The 21,871-nt window shown below is 50.2% G+C and overlaps 1 protein-coding gene across 4 annotated transcripts in view; it reads left to right on the plus strand.

Moving 5' to 3' along the window:
• The window catches only part of LOC116984370 (tripartite motif-containing protein 66-like), a 270,505-nt gene that overhangs the window by 134,583 nt on the left and 114,051 nt on the right, over positions 1 to 21,871 (plus strand). For 3 of the 4 annotated variants that reach the window (XM_033038530.1, XM_033038528.1, XM_033038531.1), the window contains exon 3: positions 9,632 to 9,773. In XM_033038530.1, coding sequence (XP_032894421.1) covers positions 9,632 to 9,773 — 142 coding nt within the window. The remainder of the gene's footprint in view (positions 1 to 9,631; positions 9,774 to 21,871) is intronic. The other variant, XM_033038529.1, reaches the window with a different exon arrangement.

Consider the following 21,871-nt stretch of genomic DNA (forward strand, 5'->3'; position numbering starts at 1 on the left):
GGAAGTAGCTATTCCTGAACCTGGTTGTTGCAGTCTTCAGGCTCCTGTACCTTCTACCTGAAGGTAGCAGGGAGATGAGTGTGTGGTCAGGATGGTGTGGGTCTTTGAGGATACTGCCAGCCTTTTTGAGGCAACGACTGCGATAAATTCCCTCGATGGAAGGAAGGTCAGAGCCGATGATGGACTGGGCAGTGTTTACTACCTTTTGTAGTCTTTTCCTCTCCAGGGTGCTCAAATTGCCGAACCAAGCCACGATGCAACCGGTCAGTATGCTCTCGACTGTGCACCTGTAGAAGTTAGAGAGAGTCTTCCTTGACAAACCGACTCTCCGTAATCTTCTCAAGAAGTAGAGGCGCTGATGAGCTTTTTTGATAATTGCGTTAGTGTTCTCGGACCAGGAAAGATCTTCAGAGATGTGCACGCCCAGGAATTTGAAGTTCTTGACCCTTTCAACCATCGACCCGTTCATATAAATGGGGCTGTGGGTCCCCCTCCTACTCCTTCCAAAGTCCACAATCAGTTCCTTGGTTTTGCTGGTGTTGAGAGCCAGGTTATTGCGCTGGCACCATATGGACAGTTGCTCGATCTCTCTTCTATATTCTGACTCACCCCCATCAGTGATACGCCCCACAATAGTGGTGTCGTCAACGAACTTGATGATGGAGTTCGCACTGTGGTTCGCTACGCAGTCATGAATCATTCCAGCGATTAACTTGTCGGGTGAATATTTTTTTAAAACACACAGAACGGCCGTAGGAACGATTCTTTAGCAACATCTTGCACTCCACCAAATATAATTCAGGACCAGGTCGGGAAAAAAACCCCGTTTTAACTCCGCCCCCCCCACCCCCAAACGCGCCAAAATCGCGCACACGGCCTGTGGCAGAATTGCAGCGCCGCTGAAGGTAAGTTTTGTAACATACCTAATAGAAGGGAGCAGAGGCGATGGTGGAAGATTCCATCTCAGACTGGAGGTCTGTAACTAGTGATATGCCTCAGGAACCAATGCTGGGCTCATTGCTGTTTGTGGTTTATAATCAGTGTCATAGAATCATACAGTGTGGTAGCAGGCCCTTTGGCCCAACTTGCCCACACTGACCAACATGTTCCATGTACACTAGTCCCACTTACCTGCATTTGGCCCATATCCTTTAAACATGTCCTATCTTGGCTATTGCTTCTTAAACGTTGCGATAGTCCGTACCTCAACTACCACCTTCGGCAGCTCGTTCCATACACCCATCACCCTTTGTGTGAAAAAGTTACACCTCAGATTCCTATAAAATCCTTCCCCATCACCTTAAACCTATGCCCCCCAGTTCTCGACTCCCCTACTCTGGGCAAGAGACTCTGTGCATCTACCCGATCTATTCCTACAATGATTTTATACACCTCTGTAAGATCACCCCTCATCACCCTACACTCCATGGAATAGAGACCCAGCCTGTTCAACATCTCTCTACAGCTCAGACCCTCTAGTCCTGGCAAAATCCTTATAAATCTTCTCTGTACCCTTTCCATCTTTCCTATAACATGTAGGTATGTTGCAAAGCCTACCTGAAGCGTCGCTGAATATCTGCCGCTGAGGTTGTGCGCGATTTTGGCGCCGTTTAGAGGGGGCGGGTTTAAAACGCGATTTTCTCTAAGCTGTTCCAATCGAAAATGTTCAGCCTAGTTAATTATTAACGAAAAATCGCTGATAGACCCCGTCGCAAAAGCTATTATTAGGTTTAAAGGCCTTGAATAATAGTTATAGTAGTTTAAAAATCAATCTTTAAACCCGCGACCGTCAGCAACCGCAGGGTCTCATAAAGAAAATAGCAGAAGGTAGGTTGTATATTTTTACATTCAAAAGGGCTTCTAAAGATCCTTTTATACAAAATTTAATATTGCGAGTAGCTCAATTTGGGCCCATTATATCGCGCAGTATTTTTCTCGACATTTGAGGCACAAATCTACCGCAATGTGAACGTTCTAAACCAGCGCGTTCCACAGGGACCCACTGGAAAGCTGATTTAAATGGGCATTTATTTACAGCAATTGAACACTGAATTCCTTCCATTTGGCCTATAAATTAATGTAAATGAGATTTTAAAATCATGTTTATTGTGAATTATTTGTGAATATTATTTGGACATTTAGGCTATTTAAAAATGTTAATCATTTATTAAGAAATGGATAGATGTTTAGATCTAGTAATTGAAGTCTGAAATTAGCTACAATTAGGTAACTAACTAATTATATGCTTTAATTTCAGGTCATCCAAGTAAGATTATTTTATATTTGTTTCAGAATGCTTCAATCTATGATAACTGAAAATTTCATTCAGTTCTCTTAATTTTTAAGAAAGTTATGGGCTTTTGACTGTTCACGATCACAACTTTTTTGTTATGTCCATAGAAAATCAATAGGGAACAAGATGCTCATTTCCGAGTATGAAAATGGCCATAACTTTTTAAATACTTGAGATATGAAAGTGAATTAGATGTCAAATTAAACTTATTTTTATGCTTTATCTGATGGGATAAATTACAGACTTGATTTTTAAAATCTCAAAATTTTGTAACATTGCTATAACATGGTGACCAAAACTGAACACATTTGGCAATCCCGATTTGTTGTGTTGGTGTAGCGCAGCAAAATATTTCAGCCTGAGCTCTCCCAAGAGCATCTTCAGCTTAGCCGCTTCCTCCAGTCTTGTTGTTGGTGTTAAACTTGGTAAAAGCTCATTGTAGGCCTGTTCCACTGCAGCCAGGTTTCTGCTGTTGGTCTCGATGTAGCTGCGGGCCAGAACGGCTTAAATGCTTAAAGTGGCGAGGCCATTTCTTTCTTCTTTTTTTTACCTTGTCGCCAATTAATTAAGTGTGAGGTGTTGCATTTTGGGACGTTGAACAAGGGCAGGACCTACACAGTAAAAGGTAGGCCTCTGGGTAGTGTTGTAGAGCAGAGGGATGTAGGAGTACAAGTGCATGGTTCTTTGAAGGTCGAGTCACAGGTAGATAAGGTGGTCAAAAAAGCTTTTGGCACTTTGGCCTTCATCAGTCAGAGTATTGAGTATAGACATTGGGAGGTCATGTTGCAGTTGGTGAGACCGCATTTAGAATATCGTGTTCAGTTCTGCGCACCATGAAATAGCAAAGATATTCTCAAGCTTGAAAGGGTTCAGAAAAGATTTACGAGGATGTTGCCAGGACTAGATGGTGTGAGCTATAGGAAGAGGTTAAGTAGGCTGGGTCTCTATTTCATGGAGCGCAGGAGGATGAGGGGAGATCTTATAGAGGTATACAAAATCATGAGAGGAATAGATCGGGTAAATGCAGATTCTTTTACTCGGAGTAGGAGAATCAATGACCAGAGGACATAGGCTCAAGGTGAAATGGAAAAGATTGAATAGGAATCTGTATGGAACAAGCTGCCAGAGGAGATAGATGAGGCTGGGACTATCCCATCGTTTAAGAAACAGTTGGGCAGGTACATGGATAGGACAGGTTTGGAGGGTTATGAACCAAGCGCAGGCAAGTGGGACTAGTGTAGCCGGGACTTTGTTGGCCGGTGTGGGCGAGTTGGGCCAAGGTGCCTGTTTCAGTCTATTACTCTATGATGCTATAGCCCGGAGCAATACTGCAATGGAGAAAGTAATTCAATAATAATTTACTAACTAACTTCAAACATTCTAACTGACTTCTAACTTACATAAGTTGGCTGCATCCTCACCCACTGTGTCCCGGCCGAATGCCGCGCAAGTCCCGTGACGCCATTCTCTGATTGGACGGTGTTCCCAATCGACCGCGCACCTGTGGTGCTCCTGGCCAGTATGGATACCGGCACGCATGTGCATAAAACACCGGCGTAAGGTGCCAGCGCACATATGCGAAAGTTAACCATGCGGATGGATCACCAACCATCTTCGCTGTCTGCAAACTTGCCAATCTTGCCCTGTATGCTCATCCAAATCATTGATATAGATGACAAACAGCAAAGGGCTCCGCACCAAATACTGTGGCACACCACTAGTCACAGGCCTCCAGTCTGAGAAGCAACCTTCCCCATCACCATCTGCTTCCTTCCATGAAGCCAATTTTCTATCCATTCAGTTGCCTCTTCTTGGAGCCCATGTGATCCAACTTTCCAGAGCAGCCTAGCATGTGGTAAAAAACAAAGGAGGAATATTAATTGAGGACATTGCCCATCCAATGTGGCTCCACACAGAGTTGACCACTTTGATTCGTGAGGGGTCCCATCTGCCAAAGCTATCTCCTGCCTCCTTTTTGCCTTCCTGATTTCCTTTTTTAGCTTGCTCCTCACTTCCTGAAACTCCTCCATTGATACCCTTGATCACAGCTGCTGATATCTGCCCCATGCCTCCATCTAGGTCTATAGCGGAAACTCAATTTTTCTCATCATCCAAGCTTCCTTACACCCACCTGCCTTGCCCTTCAGTCTAACTGGATAGACTTGGATTGTTTTCTCAGGAGCCCCAGAGGTTGAGGGAAGGCTTGATAGAGGTATATAAAGTTTTAAGAGGCATAGACAGTCAGAACCTTTTCCGCCAAGGTGGAAATGCCCAACACTAAAGTGCAGAGAAACAAAGAAACATAGAAAATAGGTGCAGGAGGCCATTCGGCCCTTCGAGCCAGATGGTGGTGGGTGTATGGAACAAGTGTGATGGAACATTGTGATCATGGCTGATCATCCACAATCAGTAACCCGTGCCTGCCTTCTCCCCATACCACTTGAATCCGCTAGCCCCGAGAGCTCTATCGAACTCTCTTTTAAATTCATCCAGTGAATTGGCCTCCACTGCCTCCCGTGGCAGGGAATTCCACAAATTCACAACTCTCTGGGTGAAAAAATATTTTCTCATCTCAGTTTTAAATGGCCTCTCCTTTATTCTTAGACTGTGGCCCCTGGTTCTGGACTACCCCAACACTGGGAACATTTTTCCTGCATCTAGTTTGGCCAGTCCTTTTATAATTTTATGTTTCCACGAGACTCAGTGGGACCCGTTGGGTCCCTGTCACATGGGATGCCTGGCCCCCCAATGCAACCCGTTCCCTCAACGCAATATTCCACCACTCACGCCTATCACCTCCCATTAAATCCACCCCTCCATGTCCCCCTCTCCCTCTACGCCCATCTCTCCAGACCCCTTATACCCCACTGCACTCCACCACCTCTCTACCCCACTCACTTCCTCTTTCCCCCCTCCCTCCCTCTCTCCCCTCTCCCTCCCTCTCTCCCCCTCCTTCACCCCTCTCTCCCCCCCTCCCTCCCTCATCCCTCTCCCCCTCATTCCTCTCTCCCCCTCCCTTCCTCACCCTCATTCCTGTAATATATTTTTTTATTAAAGGTAATCAATTACAATGCTTCAAACAACTTTATATCAAATTAATTCAATTTGCGTTAAGTAAAACACTAATAATACTTATCTACTATTTTTTTTTAGAAATAATGATAGAAAAAGAATAGAACCCTCATTCCTGTCTCCCCCTTCTCTCATCCCTCTCTCCCCCCCTCACCCCTCTCTCCCTCCCTCCCCCTCATCCCTCTCTCCCCATCACTCTGTCTTCTCTCCCCCCCCCCCGTGCGTTAGAGCCGCTCCCGGTGTCCGCGCCCGCGGGCAGGAGCCGCTGAGGCACTGCCCGTCCCGGGACCCACGGCGTCCCTTGCCTGCGGGTGGACAGCGGGGCTCGGCGTTGCTCCCCCACCCCAAATCTCCCTCTACCACCCCACGTCTCTCCTCCCCATTTCCATCCTCCTCCTCCTCCCCTCACTCCCATTCCCTGCCCTGCAGGTCATAGAGCAGCGCCAGGGCCTGGAACTCGGCCTGGTTCTCGTACTCAGCCTGGCCCTGGCTGTAGACTGCAGCAACATCACTTGGGGACCTGGGCCTCGACGGAGCCGGGCTCGCTTTGCTGGAGGCGGGGTGAGGGTGGCAGGAGGCTGAGCCAGAGGCAGAGGCTGTGCTGTAGGATGGCGGTGGCCCCGGGTCATCCCTGACCTCGGCCCCAGGCTCGTCCTTGGTCACTGAGTGACAGGAGAGGAAACCAATCTGTATGGTTGCGACTGACAGCAATCTGCACATGTGCGTTTTTTACGATTTATTGATAACTTTTACAATATACCATCTATCGGAAGGAAACTTGTTGCACTCGCAGCAAAGGAGAATGGTGAGTAAGGGGGCGAAAAATTGCAACGCTATTACGTTTTTGCGCAAATAGGAAAACCCCCCAAACCGGAAGAGCACAACATTAGAGTTTCAGTTATGTATAGATAGATATATAAGATCTCCCCTCATCCTTTTAAAGTCCAGTGAATACAAGCCCAGTCTTTCCAATGTTTCCTCATATGACAGTCCTGCCATCCCGGGGATTAACCTCGTGAACCGACGCTGCACTCCCTCAATAGCAAGGATGTCCTCAAATTAGGAGACCAACAATACTCCAGATGTGGTCTCACCAGGGCCCTGTACAACGGCAGAACGACCTCTTTACTCCTATACTCAAATCCCCTCGTTATTAAGGGCAACATGCCATTAGCTTTCTTCACTGCCTGCTGTATCTATCTGCATGTTTACTTTCAGTGAATGGTGTACAAGAACACCCAGGTCTCATTGCACTTCCCTTTTTCCTAATCTGACACAATTGAGATAATATTCTGCCTCCTTGTTCTTGCCGTCAAAGTGGATAACCTCACATTTATATTAAACTGCATCTGCCATGCATCTGCCCACTCACTCAACCTGTCCAAGTCACCCTGCAACCTCCTAACATCCTCTTCACAGTTCACACTGCCACCCAGCTTTGTGTCATCCGCAAACTTGCTAGTGTTACTTTTAATCCCATCAACCAAATCATGAATATATATGGTAAACAGTTGCGGCCCCAGCACCATGTCTTGCGGCACTCCACTCGCCACTGCCTGCTATTCTGACAGGGACCCGTTTATTCCTACTCTTTGTTTCTTGTCTGCCAACCAGTTCTCTATCCATGATTTCCCCTTCATAAATCTACGCTGACTTAGACCAATCATTTTACTGCTATTCCGTTATTACTTATTTAATAATTGACTCCAGCATCATCCTCACCACCGATGTCAGGCTAACTCTTCTATAAATCCCCGTTTTCTCTATCGCTCCTTTCTTGAAAAGTGGGATAACATTAGCTACCCTCCAATCCACAGGAGCTTACCCTGAATCTATAGAACATTGGAAAATGATCATCAATGCGTCAACAATTTCTAGAGCCACCTGCTTGGGTACCCTGGGATGCAGACCATCAGGCCCTGGGGAGTTATCAGCCTTCAGTTCCATCAGTCTACCCAATACTATTCTTGCCTAATGCAATTTTTTTTCAGTTCCTCTGTCTCCCTAGATCCTCTGTCCTCTAGTACATCTGGGAGATTGTTTGTGTCTTCCTTTGTGAAGACAGAACCAAAGTACCTGTTCAACTCTTCTGCCATTTCCTTATTCCCCACAATAATTTCACCTATTTCTGCCTTCCAGGGACCCACATTTGTCTTTACTACTCTTTTTCCCTTAACATATCTAAAGAAGCTTTTAATGTCCTTCTTTATATTCTTGGCCAGTTTACCCTCGTACTTCATCTTTTCACCCTGTATTGCCCTTTTTGTTACCTTCTGATGTCCTTTGAAAGTTTCCCAATCCTCTGGCTTCCCGCTACTCTTTGCTGTGTTATACACCTTATCTTTTCGTTTTATACCGTCCCTAACTTACCTTGTCAGCCACGGTTGCCTCCTACTCCCCTTAGAATCTTTCTTCCTCTTTGGAATGAAATGATCCTGCATCTTCTGGATTATGCCCAGAAATTTTCATTAAATTCCTGCCATTCTCATTCCTGCTAGGATCCTTTTCCAGTCGACCTTGGCCAGCTCCTCTCTCATGCTTTCATAGTCCCCTTTGTTCAAATGCAACATTGACACTTCTGATTTAACCTTCTCCCTCAAATTGCAGATTAAAACTTATCATATTATGGTCACTACTTCCTAGCGGTTCCTTTACCTTGAGTTTCCTTCTTAAATCTGGTTCATTGGACAACTCTAAATCCAGAATTGCCTTCTCTCTGGTAGGCTCCAATACAAGCTGCACTAAGAATCCATTTCGGAGGCACTCTACTAACTCCCTTTCTTGGGGTCCAGAACCCATCTGATTTTCTCAGTCTACCTGCATATTGAAATCTCTCATAATCACAGTGACATTACCTTTGTTACATGCCAATTTTAACTCCTGGTGCAACTTGCACCCCATATCCAGGCTACTGTTTGAGGCCGGTAGATAACTCCCATTAGTGTCTTCTTACCTTTACAATTCCTCAATTCTATCCACATCGACTCTACATTGTTAGTCCCTATGTCACCCCTCGCAAGAGACTGAATTTGATCCCTCACCAACAGAGCTACCCCACCACCTCTGCCCACCTGCCTGTCCTTTCTATAGAATGTATAACCCTGCTATGAGGTAAAAGGGGGAACGTTTAATGGAGATTTTTTTACACAAAGAGTCATGGGGGTCTGGAACACACTGCCAGGGGTGGTGGTGGAGGCAGATACAATAGTGACATCTAAGAGGCTTTTGGATAGGCACATGGAAGTACAGGGAATAGAGGGATATGGATCATGTATAGGCAGATGACATCAGTTTAACTTGGCATCATGTTTGACAAACATTGTGGGCCGAAGAGCTCTTCAAGTGTTGTTCTATTTTCTACATTGCATGTTCAATCTCAATGTCACAGGAATAGGAATACTTTATTGTCACATGTGACTAGGCAAAGTGAGATTCTTTGCTGTATACCTCATGTATACAAATAGCAGCCACCTACGGTGCTGACAAAGTTACAAAGCAAGCGGCTCCTCCTTTTGTTCCCCCCTGCAGTGGTTTCCCCACACCGGTTCCCATTGTACTTTGTTCCCCCCCCCCCCACATTGTTCTCCCCCTCCTCCTCACGGCGCCCCCCCCCCCTCACGCCGGGTCCTCCATTGTTCTTTCCCTCCCCCCAGTGGTTCCCCTCCACGCTCTCATCGACCGTCGACCGTGAGACGACGCTACCGCCGCGAGGCTTCACCGCTGTCGATGCCCTACTTCACGGACTCCACGGTGCTGACCAGGGCCTCAGCCGCGGGCTCTGTCTGTCGCTCCGCCCGGCCTGAGCTGCTATCCGCGAGGACCCAGGATTCTACGCGGCGATTCGGGAGGCTTCGAGACCGCAGTGCCTCGATAAAGGCCTCCAACCGTATTCCCAGTCCATAGCCGCTGCCTGTCGGGAAGCCTTCCCGCTGCCCGGGCCGTCAGGAAAGAGTGATACAGCATGAAAACAGACCCTTTGGCCCTTGCCTACCACAGTGCCACATCTCCACTAGTCCCACCTGCCCATGTTTGGCCCATATCCCACTCAATCTTTCCTGTTCAAATGCCTTTTAAGTGTTGTTATAGAAGCAAATCTCTCTATATTCTGTTGTATTTCTGAAGTAAGGATATTACTTTTCACTTTGAGGATATCAGTCTCTGAACAGTGACATGCTATTTCTTCTCCAGCAATTTAAGCAAGCTTTAGAGGATGTGAGTTGCTTATAAATTAAACAGCTAAACTTATTCTTTGTTTGTTCTTGCCAGCAGTGCTCAGCATGTGAAAATAAACCAGCCTTCAAGTTCTGTTCAGACTGCAGTAAGTGGCTATGTAGTGCATGTTCAGAAGAGCATTTGCATGGGACAGATACAAAGCATCATAAGCTGTTAACCTCCGAACACGCTGCAGGTAAGGGATTGTACTATTCCTGAGAACCACAAAATGTGATAGGTCCTGCAAATATATGGTAGACAAAAATGCTGGAGAAACTCAGCGGGTGAGGCAGCATCTATAGAGTGAAGGAAATAGGCAACGTTTCGGGTCGAAACCCTTCTTCAGATACCGTTCCTACAAATATATTCCAAGAAGTTGCCAGTCACTTTGAAGATGTGATATATCAGTTGCTTACACATAGGAGACCATATTTACATGAGAGCTGTCATTTTGTAATTTTACAACTGTTCAGCGTGCCAGATCGGCAGCCATGCCACTTACTTTGCTGTGCTATTTATCATAAGATCATAAATGATAAGAGCAGAATTAGGTCATTCGGCCCATCAAGCCTCCATTCAATCATGGTTCATCTATCTCTCCCTCCTAACCCCATTCTCCTGCCTTCTCCCCATTACCTCTGACATCCGTACTAATGAAGAATATGTGGCGCGACGATAAGCCCAAAATGAAGGCGAGAAGCCGGGTATTTTGGGAGGAATTTTATTAGTTCTTGTTCTCTGGTCCAGTCGGGTCTGCAAGAGAAAGATTGCGCCTAAACCCTTACCCTTTATCCCTGTAGCTAAGGGCCGCCCCCAGACTAGTCCATTTTCATGCCGAGGGGTTCGATAGTGGACTGGACTCCCCAAGAACAGGAGGCACGAAACGCACCGGCGGGCGTACAACCCTAACGGACCGTGTACGGAAGTCGGCCGACAGAGTGGCCGGCGGAGGGACATGTGGAGGGAGTCATGAAAGGGGGGCGACGTCGCGGCCGAGGCTGGGCAATGTCCAAATGTGCCGACTTTAACTGGTCAATTGACACGGCCTCTGGCCGCCCCCCCCCCCCCCCATCCCATGTCCAACACAAAGGTCGTCTGTCCATGTACGGCCTGTGGAGCGGCATCCCGAGGGCATCACGGCGCAGGAAAACATATGGGCAGTCCCGGAGGGCTGATGGCGCATAGGCAGAATGTCCCATGGGTGGTCGTCAGCACGGGCGCGAGCCTGTCAACTCGCTCGCAAAGGCGCTGTAGAGTGAATGAGGGTGGTCCCTTCTGCCCCGACGCCCACGGCACGAACTCCCCGGACACAGTGAGCGGCAACCCGTAAACGTGCTCCGCTGAAGATGAGGCCAAGTCCTCCATAGGCGCAGTTCGGATGCCCAGCAAGACCCACGGCAGCTCGTCCATCCAGTCCGGGCCGGAGAGTCGCTCCTTCAGTGCTGCCTTGAGCTGCCGGTGGAACCTCTCCACCAGGCTGTTTGCTTGCGGGTGATAGGCCATGGTGTGGTGCAGCCGCACACCCAACAGGTGAGCCATGGCCGACCACAGCTCGGAGGTGAACTGTGGCCCCCGGTCCGAGGAGATGTCCAACGGCACCCCAAAGCGAGCAATCCAGTGCGCGGACAACGCATGAGTGCACGAAGCGGTCCACCATCGTGAGGAGGTGGGTGATGCCGCAGGACGGCGGGAGATCTCACAATGTCCATGTGGAGGTGGTCGAAACGCGTGGCAGACCAAACTCCTGGAGGGAAGCCCAGACGTGGCGCTGGATTTTTGCCGTCTGGCACGGAATGGAGGTGCGGGCCCAGTGGCCAACCTGCTTGCGCAGACCGTGCCACGTGAACTGAGCGACCGTCCGTGAGCTGCGCCTCCGCCAGGGCAGAATAGTCAATGCCAGACGCCACCTCGAACACGGCTTCGATGGCAGGGTGGGACAATGCGTCGGCTATCCGGTTCTCCTTCCCCTCGATGAAGCAGATGGAGGTGGTGTACTCCGAGATGTACGCCAACTCCGGCTGAAGAAGGCCAGGGGCCGCCAACCCCCGTCCATCAGTTGTTCCAGCACGGCACCAACCGCCGACTCCGTAAGGGCAGTCGGGGCATCCTCCCGCGGGTGAACCAGCAGCACTGCCCGAGGAAGGGCCTCCTTTACGGCGTCAAATGCTGCCACCGCCTCGTCGGTCCACTTGACGTCCTTACGCCAACCCGCCAGAACATGATACAGCGGCCGCAAGATGTGGCACAAAATGGTGATAAAAGGCCACCATACCTTTGTATGGACGGGGAAACATTGACCTTGTCCGGCAGGGGAACTGCGCCTTGTGAAGTCACGCGATGGCCGAGGAAGTTGATGGTGGTCACCCCAAACTGGCACTTGGCGAGGTTCACTGCCAAACCATGCTCACAGAGCCGCTGACAGAGCTGCCAGAGGTGGGCACAATGCTCCTGCCGCGAGCGGCTGGTCACCAAGGTTTCATCAAGGTAGACGAACAAAAACTCGAGACCGCGACACACCCCATCCATTAGCTGTTGAAATGCCTGCACGGCGTTCTTATGGCTGAACGGCATCCGCACAAACTCATACAATCCAAACGGCGAATTGATTGGCGTCTTGGGCACATCCTCCAGGTGGACCGGGATCTGGTTATAGCCCCGCAACAAATCCACTTTTGAGAAGGATGGGCGGCCAAATGGGCGGTGAAGACCTGGATGCGGGGCACGGGCTATCGGTCCGCGGCGGTAGCGGTATTCAGCCGTCGATAATCCCCGCAAGGTTGCCAGCCCCTGCTTGTCTTGGGGACCATGTGGAGTGGGGACGCCCATGGGCTGTTCGAAGGGCGGACGATCCCCAAGGACTCCATCGTGCGGAACTCCTGCCGTGCCAGACGTAGCTTGTCCGGCGGCAGTCGGCGTGCTTGTGCGTGGAGGGGTGGGCCGGTAGTTGATATGAAATGCACCACCCTGTACTTGGGGGTCGACGACCGGAACTGGGGTCAGGATGTCCGGGACCGCGGCCAAGACCTGAGCAAAACAGCAATCCACGGACGATGGGACGTGCAATCGGCTCATCCAATGGCTCCATCGTGGCGGCGTGGACCAAGCGCTGCCGCCTGACGGCCACCAGGAGGGAGTGAGCCCGGAGGAAGTCGGCACCACGCAATGGCTGGGAGACATCGGCGAAGGTAAACTGCCACGAGAAATGACAGGAGCCAAAAACGATCGGGACTGTGCGAACCCCATACATACAGATGGGACTGTCATTTGCCGCGGTGAGGACGGCTCCCGCTTACTGGAACGAATGTCCACCAACGAAAGGGGCAGGATGCTCAGCTCTGCCCCAGTAACCACGAGGAAGCGACCCGCGGAGCGCCGATCCCAGAAGAGGCGGTGAACCTGGCCGGCCGCCACGGGGATTATTGGCAGCCGGCCCCAGCATTTCCCGGGAACGTGCATGGCTGACGGCATTGTCGTTCTGCAGCACCCCAGCGCTGGTGGTAATAGCACCAGCGCCTCCTGCTGGTGGCACTTGGAGCTTGCTGGTGCTGGACTGCAGGTGCAGTACCCGCCATGGCCATGGGGGGGGGGGGGGCGATCGTACAGGCCTCCGAGATGCCACTGTCACTCCTTCCACAGCTCCCTCGCCCCACCGGAGGAAATCGGGCGCTGCCGGAGTGACAGCCAGCGCGCTGACGTCATCCCGGCACGTCAGCGCGCCTGCCGAGGGCCCGGGTGTCGGTGAGCTGCAGGCGGATGTCAGCCGGCAGCAGATGCAGGTAAATATACTCAAACATGAGGCACGGCGTGTGCCCATCCAGGAGCACAACCATCTCATTAAGGAGGCTTGATGGCCGCCGGTCGCCTAGGCCCTCCATATGAAGGAGCCAGGCAGCCCGTTCCATCCGGCTGAGCCTGTAAACCTGGAGCAGGATCTCCTTAAGGCCCAGGTATTTCTCAGCGGCCGGGGGGATCTTCAAGGAACTGAGTGACTTCTCTGGCCGTGTCCAGGTCGAGGGCCCCCAGGTAGATGTAGCAGGTGTCGTCACCCGTAATGCCCCGCAGCTGGAATTGGGCCTCCGCCTGCTGAAACCAGACGCCAGGCCGGGCGGTCCAGAACGTAGGTAGTTTAACGGAGATCACGTCGAAAGACAGGGCCCGGTCGGCCTGTGAGGCGGACGGATGAGCAGCTTTGTCTTTTAACTCCATTATGACACCAATGGCGCATCGGGGTAACGAATGTGGCACGGCGATAAGCCCGAAATGAAGGCAAGGAGCCGGGTATTTCGGGAGGAATTTTATTAGTTGTTGGTCTCTTGTTCAGTCGGGTCTGCAAGAGGACGATCGCGCCTAAACCCCTGCCCTTTATCCCTGTAGCTGAGGGCCGCTCTTGGACTAGTCCATTCCCGTGCCAAGGGGTTCGATAGTAGAATGGCCCGACCCCTGGGAGCCGCCATAAATATATCTATCTCTGCCTTAAATATAACCACTGACTTTGCCGCCAAATTTCTGTGGCAAAGAATTCCACAGATTCACCACCCTCTGACAGAAATTTGAAGAGGGATATGATGAAGCTTCTTCCAGCTATTGTATTGTGTAAAATCTCCTTAAATTATTCCATCTGTTATTTTTGCTTTAAGGCCTTGCAAAGCCTTGTATAAATCGAGTACGCTCTTTGCTCAAGGACTTTAGACTTTAGATACAGTGTGGAAACAGGCCCTTCGGCCCACCAAGGCCCACCAAGGCCACACCGACCTGCTTTCACACCTTACACAAGCACTCTCCTGCACATTAGGGACAATTTACAATCTACAGGAGCCAATTAATTTACGTCTTTGGATTGTATCAAGTATCAAGTATATCTTTATTGTCATTTTCCTGAGTACTCATACCCAGAGGAAACAAAAAAACGTTGCTCAACCAGTGTCCATTTTGTGTGCAGTAAAAAATAAATAGAAATAAAAATACATATATCATGAACAAATTAAACACTCTACTCTCTACTAAACATCAACAGGCGTTCCGATCGGCAGCGGCACGACAGTGGCTCTGCTGCAGTGTGTCCAGGTTGGTGGTTGGTGCGCGATACTTTGGCAGGTGGCAAAGACCGTTTATCAGTCTTATAGCCTGCGGGAAGAAGCTGAGGAGCATCCTGCTGGTTTTGCAGCTAATGCTCCTGTACCTCTTCCCAGATGGCAGGATGGAGAATATGTGATGCGATGGGTGGTAGGGGTCTTTGATGCTGGAGATGGCTCTGCTGATACATCTCTTCCTGTATATGTCCAGCAGGAAAGGGAGTGGAGCACCAATAATCAAGTCAAGTTTATTTGTCACATACACATACGAGATGTGCAGTGAAATGAAAGTGGCAATGCTCGCGGACTTTTGTGCAAAAGACAAACAACCAAACAACCAATCCTGCTGGCGGTCTTCACAATCCTGTCTAGTTGGTGCCGTTCGTACGCCTTGCAGCTCCCGAACCAGGAAGTGATGCCGTAGGTTAATGTGCTCTCGATTGTCCCCCTATAAAAAGTTCGTAGGTGTGTAGTGGGGAGACGTGCTTTCTGTAGTCTTCAGAAACTATGGAAATGGGAGGAAACTGGAGCACCCAGAGATTGCACACAGGTCTCTGACGTTCTGAGGCTGCAGCTCTTCCAGTTGTGCCAATGTGCCACCCCAATAATAAATCTGGTCTCACATTTCTTATACAATTGAGCAATATGAGGAAAACAGGAGGTTGAATTCAAAGCCATATTTGTCTTGATTCCTGCTTTGACTTTTAAAGCTTTCTTTGTGGTTTATGTTGTTATTAGTCCCCATTGATTGAATTTCTTCTTTGAAGGAACAAGCATTCTCCTTAAATCTTTGAACTAGATCAAATATCGGGTTTCCAGTTACAGGTGCATTTTCTATATAAACATATTTACTAAATTAAAGTAAAAAATTAAAAATCACTTATGTCGATCCTGACTATGGGTGCTGTCTGTACGGAGTTTGTACGTTCTTCCTGCGATCGCCTGGGTTTTCTCCAAGATCTTCAGTTTCCTCCCACACTCCAAAGAGGTACAATTTTGTAGGTTAATTGGCTTGATAAAAGGGTCAATTGCCCCTAGTGTGTGTAGAATTGTGCTGATGTGTGGGGATCACTGGTTGGTGCGGACTTGGTGGGCCGAAGTGCCTGTTTCCGTGCTGTATCTCTAAACCAAATTGGCAGGTCATTAATATGCTTCTGAGGTGCTAACAATTCATTACCTTCTCCATGGATGCTGTCAAGCAGTTAGAATGAGGATAAGAATGTTTCATATTTGTCACAAAGCTGCAGGCTCAGAAAGGAATGCTGGCTACACACATGCCCATAGTTTTATGTGCTTCACCTGAAAGCAGATCTGTTACTGAACAGAACAAGTTGGAGGATGGAATTGGATGGCCAGCTGACCTTGTGGTTAATGGTACAGGAATACTAATTGCTTCTCACCTCTACAATTCAAGTACTAATGCCAATTTGGCTCACATTGTTAACCCAAAAAGGTTTCCCTCTGAGGAAACCATTTGTATTGTAACAATGATTCATCTACAGACTTCATAAGGAAATGTGTGGAGGACTATGTTCCTACCAAAACCTTCAGAGCGTTTCCTAACCAGAAGCCTCGGATGAACCAGGAGATCCGCATTCTTCTGTGGACCAGCTCCCTTGGAAAGTGCCTGGACCTGATGGTATGTGTACTCGGTCGAGTTCTCAAAACCTGCGCAGACCAACTGGCTGGAGGTAAACAAAAATGCTGGAGAAATGCGGGTGAGGCAGCATCTATGGAGCAAAGGAATAAGTGATGTTTCGGGTCGAGACCCTTCTTCAGACCGGGAGGTTATGACCCAGACCTTCTTCAACTGGTGGACATTTTCAACCTCGCATTATTGAGGTCTGAGGTTCCCACCTGCTTTAAGAGGGCATCAATAATATCGGTGCTCAAGAAGATTAAGGTGACGTGCCTTAACGACTATCGACCGGTGGCACTAACGTCCGTGGTGATGAAGTGCTTTGAGAGGTTGGTCATGGTGCATATCAACTCTTACCTCAACAAGAACCTCGACCCATTATAGTTTGTCTACCGTCACAATAGGTCAACGGAGGATGCGATCTCACTGGCTCTCCACTCTGCACTGGAACACTTGGACAATAAAAACACTTATGTCAGGCTGTTGTTTATAGACGACAGCTCGGCGTTCAATACCATCATCCTCTTCAAGCTAGTGGGGGTCCCTCGAGGCAGGGATTCTCCCCTCTACATCAAGCACCTGGGGTGGAGGGTATTGCACCGAGGTGTTCCCTGCAACCTGTTTCTCTCGCGATTCACAGACTCGCCAGCTGCCTGCCACTTTTTGCGGGCTGGAAGAGTCTGTGTACCACGTGTACATGGAGTGTGTGAAGTTGCAGCCCCTGTTCCAATATCTAAAGGGGCTGCTCCTTGCCTTCTGGCTGCACTTCTCACCCACCATCCTCATTTTGGACACCCTGTGCCTAGGGGAGAGGGTAGGGCCGACTAACATGTCCTGGTTGGGTTGCTCCTGGGCCTGGCGCCAGGTGGTGGAGGGCTCTGCCCGAACCAACTGCCTTCTTCTTTTACGGGGTTATGTCCATACCCAGGTGGTTAGAGAGGGACTATGCCCTGTCCACGGGCGCCCTGGGGGATTTCCGGGACCGCTGGGCACCGCGGGGGGTTGAATGCATCCTTGACAATGAGTGTAAGATAGTTGTATAATTGTCGTTTGTTGTGTATTATGGTGGTGGGTTCTGTTTTGTTTTTTACTGTACTGTATATATTATTTTAATATTTGAATAAATATTTGTGATTAAAAAAAACCTGGCTACGCGAGGAGGTGCAGTGATTTGGAGCACTCGTCCAAACACACAAATACGTGAGTTTAATCATCCTTTTGGAATTCGGAGGAGGTACAGCGGTACATTAAACATCTCTGTGTATCGCTGCGACTCTGCAGAGATTTGTTTAACGTTTCTGCATGTTTTTGGGACTGCGAGCAGTATTATCAACAAACTGCACAGCTCCCACTACTGGCAAGCTGCCAGAAACTGTGGCGTATCAAAAGGGGGAGGATGACTTTCTGGACTTTGACACCTGTGTCCAGAACAACTCCCCCTTACTGCCTGGTCTGTGTTGACCGGGCCGGTCTGGCTTTCGTGCGGTGTGGGAGGTTTTCAGCACCGTCTCGACTTTTTCTGCGGCCCTGGAGCCTGGAGCTGATGGCGCCTACTTTCTCTCAGCAAGACCGGTGGAAATAGAAGGCTTCCGACAACAACTACTGCAAGGAGCAGCGAAGGCCAGCTGGGATTGTCTGTGAATGTCTGCAGCTCACCAGAGAACGCAGGAGAGCCGAGATAGCCGAGCGAAGAGGTGGTGTTGCAACAGTTTTCTTTGGAGCCGCTATGATTGTCGTTTTGAGGCAACACCACTCACATCCTTCCCTCGAAATGTTCCATATTTGTTTTTATGTGTGGACTTGGCCTCATGGCATTGTGTTTAAAGGGCCTGTCCCACTTGGGCGACATTTTAGGCGACAGCCTACAAATAGGATGTCGCATCATGGACGGGTCGTGTTGCGGTCGTGATGCGGTGTGGCGCGGCGTGACGCATGGTGACTCCCTGCCGCCCCAGGACTTTGGAATATTCAAAATCCTCGTGCGACATGTGCATGTCTTATCATGGCGTGCGCCCTTTCGCACGATGATGTACGGGTGACGCGGCGTGACGCATGGTGACGCACGGCCATTGCCTATTCTATTTTATTGTGCGTCACCATACATCACCATGCGTCACCCGTAGGTCGTCGTGCATCATGATGCGTCGATGCACGTCACTTTTATAGGGAAGCTGGTTAATCAACTGATGGCACGAGCCCCAGATGACACAACCTGTCGTATCTTGCTGCATCGTGTCGCGGGTGGACGTACATTGACGCCACTTGACAGTTGTGACGTCACAGGCGCTGTCCTATGTTGCCGTATGCTGTCCTATGGTGACGCACGGTGACGCGAGCCCTGTCCTATGGTGACGCACGGTGACGCGAGCCCTGTCCTATGGTGACGCACGGTGACGTGTGGAAATTGGTAACACATGGTGATGTGGAGTGACGTACTTTGATGTAGTGGTGTCGCATCCTGTCACACTGCTTGACGGTTTTCAGGCAACATCGGGCGTCAGTCACTGACGGCCCCTAGGTGTTTTGTTTAATTGTATTGCCCGATACCATGCAGGGTCAGTGTTCCAGGGGGTCGGGGCCTTGCAGGAGCTGTGCAAAGGCGGCTGCTTCAGCTGCTTCGGCTGCTCCTCTGGGGGCCCGGTTCATCATGAGGAACCCGCCTTTCATGCATGGAATAAGGTGCTACTTGTCCCCTCATATGGACCTGGGGTTCTGCACGGTTGCTGTGGCGGCCAAGCCTGCAGGCGTCCTGTACGTGGGCGGGATGTTTGGGAAGGCAGTGTTCTTTCTCGAGTCCGTTGAGGGGGTGAACGCAGCCGTGAGTAAAGGGGTCACAGTGGGGGGAGTATTTATGCAGCTTGAGCCCTTGGCGACCACTGTGCAGCGGGTGGTCCTGTCCAACGTCCCGCCCTGCATCACAAATGAGGCCCTCCTTCCCCACCTTCACACCCTGGGGAAGGTCCTCACGGACATCACCCCGATATCCCAGGAGTTCCGCAGGAAGGAGCTGCGGCACGTTCTTTCCCTCCGGCGCCAGCTGATGATGTTGCCGGACCGGGAGGAGGTAGTTGATGGGCGCTTCTGTGTCCAGTAGGATGGGCGTGACTTCACTGGGCATTGGAGCGCCCAAGGTGCCATGCCTGTAAGGAAGTGGGGCATATTCGGAGGAATTGCCCCAAATCCCGGGTGGAGACCTCCGCATCCGGTGCCACTAACCACCATTCCCCCCCCCCCCCACACCCACTCACCACTGTAATTGAGTCAAGGAACCCTGGGATTGCGCAGAAGTGGGGGCTGGGGAGGGTCAAAAGAAGGGGGGCAAGTTGGCAAAGAAGATGAAACACATGGGGAACAAAATCCCCGGGGACAAGAACTTTCCACCCATCCGGTGGCAAGCCCCATATTCCAACCGAGGGCAGAGGGGATGGGGCGGGAAGCAGCGGTGCTGCAGATGAAGGTTGCTCAGGTGACCCCAGAGTCTGTTAGCTGCTCCCCATCGAAAAAGAGAAGGAGGAATCTCTCTGGAGGAGGAGCGGAAGGGGGACGAATGGGAATCCTCCAGGGGGTAGGGTAATACCGTGGTGGGGGAAGACTCCCACCCTCTGTTTCAGGCCCCGGTCACTTGTTCTGGAAGGGATTCTGGGGAGGGTGGCGATGGGGACCACTCGGGTTTTATGGAGCAGGAGGAGATTCATGTTGGGGATGGAGTCCCGCTTCAGGGACCCGAGGAAGCCCAGGAACAACCCACCCAGGACGAGGCACAGAGCACGCCTCTAGAATTAGAGACTGTCGGCAGGGAGGGGGTAGCGGAAGCCACCCCTTCTCTCCCTCATGACCTGGCTCCAGATGGACTCCCTGAGTCTGGTGCACCAGAGTCCTCTCTGTCCCAACTTGGGGAGGGATAGTCGCCCCCACTGTCGATGGTCTTGACTCGCCGGGGACATCGGGGGAAGGGCCCCTCTGCCGCTGGTCCCAGGGTTGGGACTGAGTGTAGGAGAGACCAGTGGGTGGGGTCGATCCAACTGCCGCACAGGGTGGGGCGGGACTATCGAGCACTAACGGTGTGTCTGGGGTTGGGGATGGTGACTCCATCTGCAGTGAGCAGGTGGATGGGTACTCTTTGGACAATGAGTTAATGGATGTTCTCGCTCCCCCCGATTCCACTCCACTCATTCCAGTGGAGAAGATCCGCAAGTTCATCGAGGCCACTGAAGGAGCCCAACATCGGCCCAGACCGGCCTCCCTCCAGTGGCCAAACCTACACAGGCTCACCAGCTTGCTGAACCTCATCCTCAGAAGGAGGGGGAGGGGCAAGGAGGTGCAGGGGTTAAAGGGGAACAACAAGCGTCAGCCCAGGTCCTTCTTGGACGAGCTGGAGAATGACGCCAAGGCCGAGAGCAGCGTTGTTCATGTTGAGGGTAGAGAGACCAGTAGGGCGGCCCTTGCAGCCAGGGTCCGGAGGGCAGGGAGCACCGCCACTTCATCTAGGATCCGTAGGGGGAGGAGAGGCTCTGCTGTCAGCGACCGGAGGACTGATGATGGGATCTAAGGAGAGGGTAGGGCCATAGATGTCCTGGTTGGGTTGCTCTTAGGCCTGGCCAAGCTGGCCATCCGCAAGTCACGGCACCAGGTGGAAGAGGGCTCTGTCCGAGCCAGACGTTTGCCTCTTTTCTGGGGTTATGTCTGCACCTGGGTAGTGTTAGAGAGGGGCATAGTTGTATAGTAGTTATTTTGTATATTTGCAAGGATTGTAACATAGTTTTTTTTAATTTAGTGTCTGGATAATTTGGTGATTTTGTACTATGGTGGTGGTTGTGTTACCACGGTTTTGATTTGTATAACCATATAACAATTACAGCACGGAAACAGGCCATCTCGGCCCTACAAGTCCGTGCCGAACAATTATTTTCCCTTAGTCCCACCTGCCTGCACTCATACCATATCCCACCATTCCCTTCTCATCCATATGCCTATCCAATATACCAACGAACCTGCCTCCACCACTTCCATTGGAAGCTCATTCCACACCGCTACCACTCTCTGAGTAAAGAAGTTCCCCCTCATGTTACCCCTAAACTTCTGTCCCTTAATTCTGAAGTCATGTCCTCTTGTTTGAATCTTCCCTATTCTCAAAGGGAAAAGCTTGTCCACATCAACTCTGTCTATCTCTCTCATCATTTTAAAGACCTCTATCAAGTCCCCCCTTAACCTTCTGCGCTCCAGAGAATAAAGACCTAACTTATTCAACCTTTCTCTGTAACTTAGTTGTTGAAACCCAGGCAACATTCTAGTAAATCTCCTCTGTACTCTCTCTATTTTGTTGACATCCTTCCTATAATTGGGCGACCAAAATTGTACACCATACTCCAGATTTGGTCTCACCAATGCCTTGTACAATTTTAACATTACATCCCAGCTTCTATACTCAATGCTCTGATTTATAAAGGCTAGCATACCAAAAGCTTTCTTTACCACCCTATCTATATGAGATTCCACCTTCAAGGAACTATGCACGGTTATTCCCAGATCCCTCTGTTCAACTGCATTCTTCAATTCCCTTCCATTTACCATGTACTATTTTGA

This window comes from Amblyraja radiata, chromosome 20, assembly GCF_010909765.2.
Source record: "Amblyraja radiata isolate CabotCenter1 chromosome 20, sAmbRad1.1.pri, whole genome shotgun sequence".
In the NCBI taxonomy this organism is placed as follows: Eukaryota; Metazoa; Chordata; class Chondrichthyes; order Rajiformes; family Rajidae; genus Amblyraja; species Amblyraja radiata.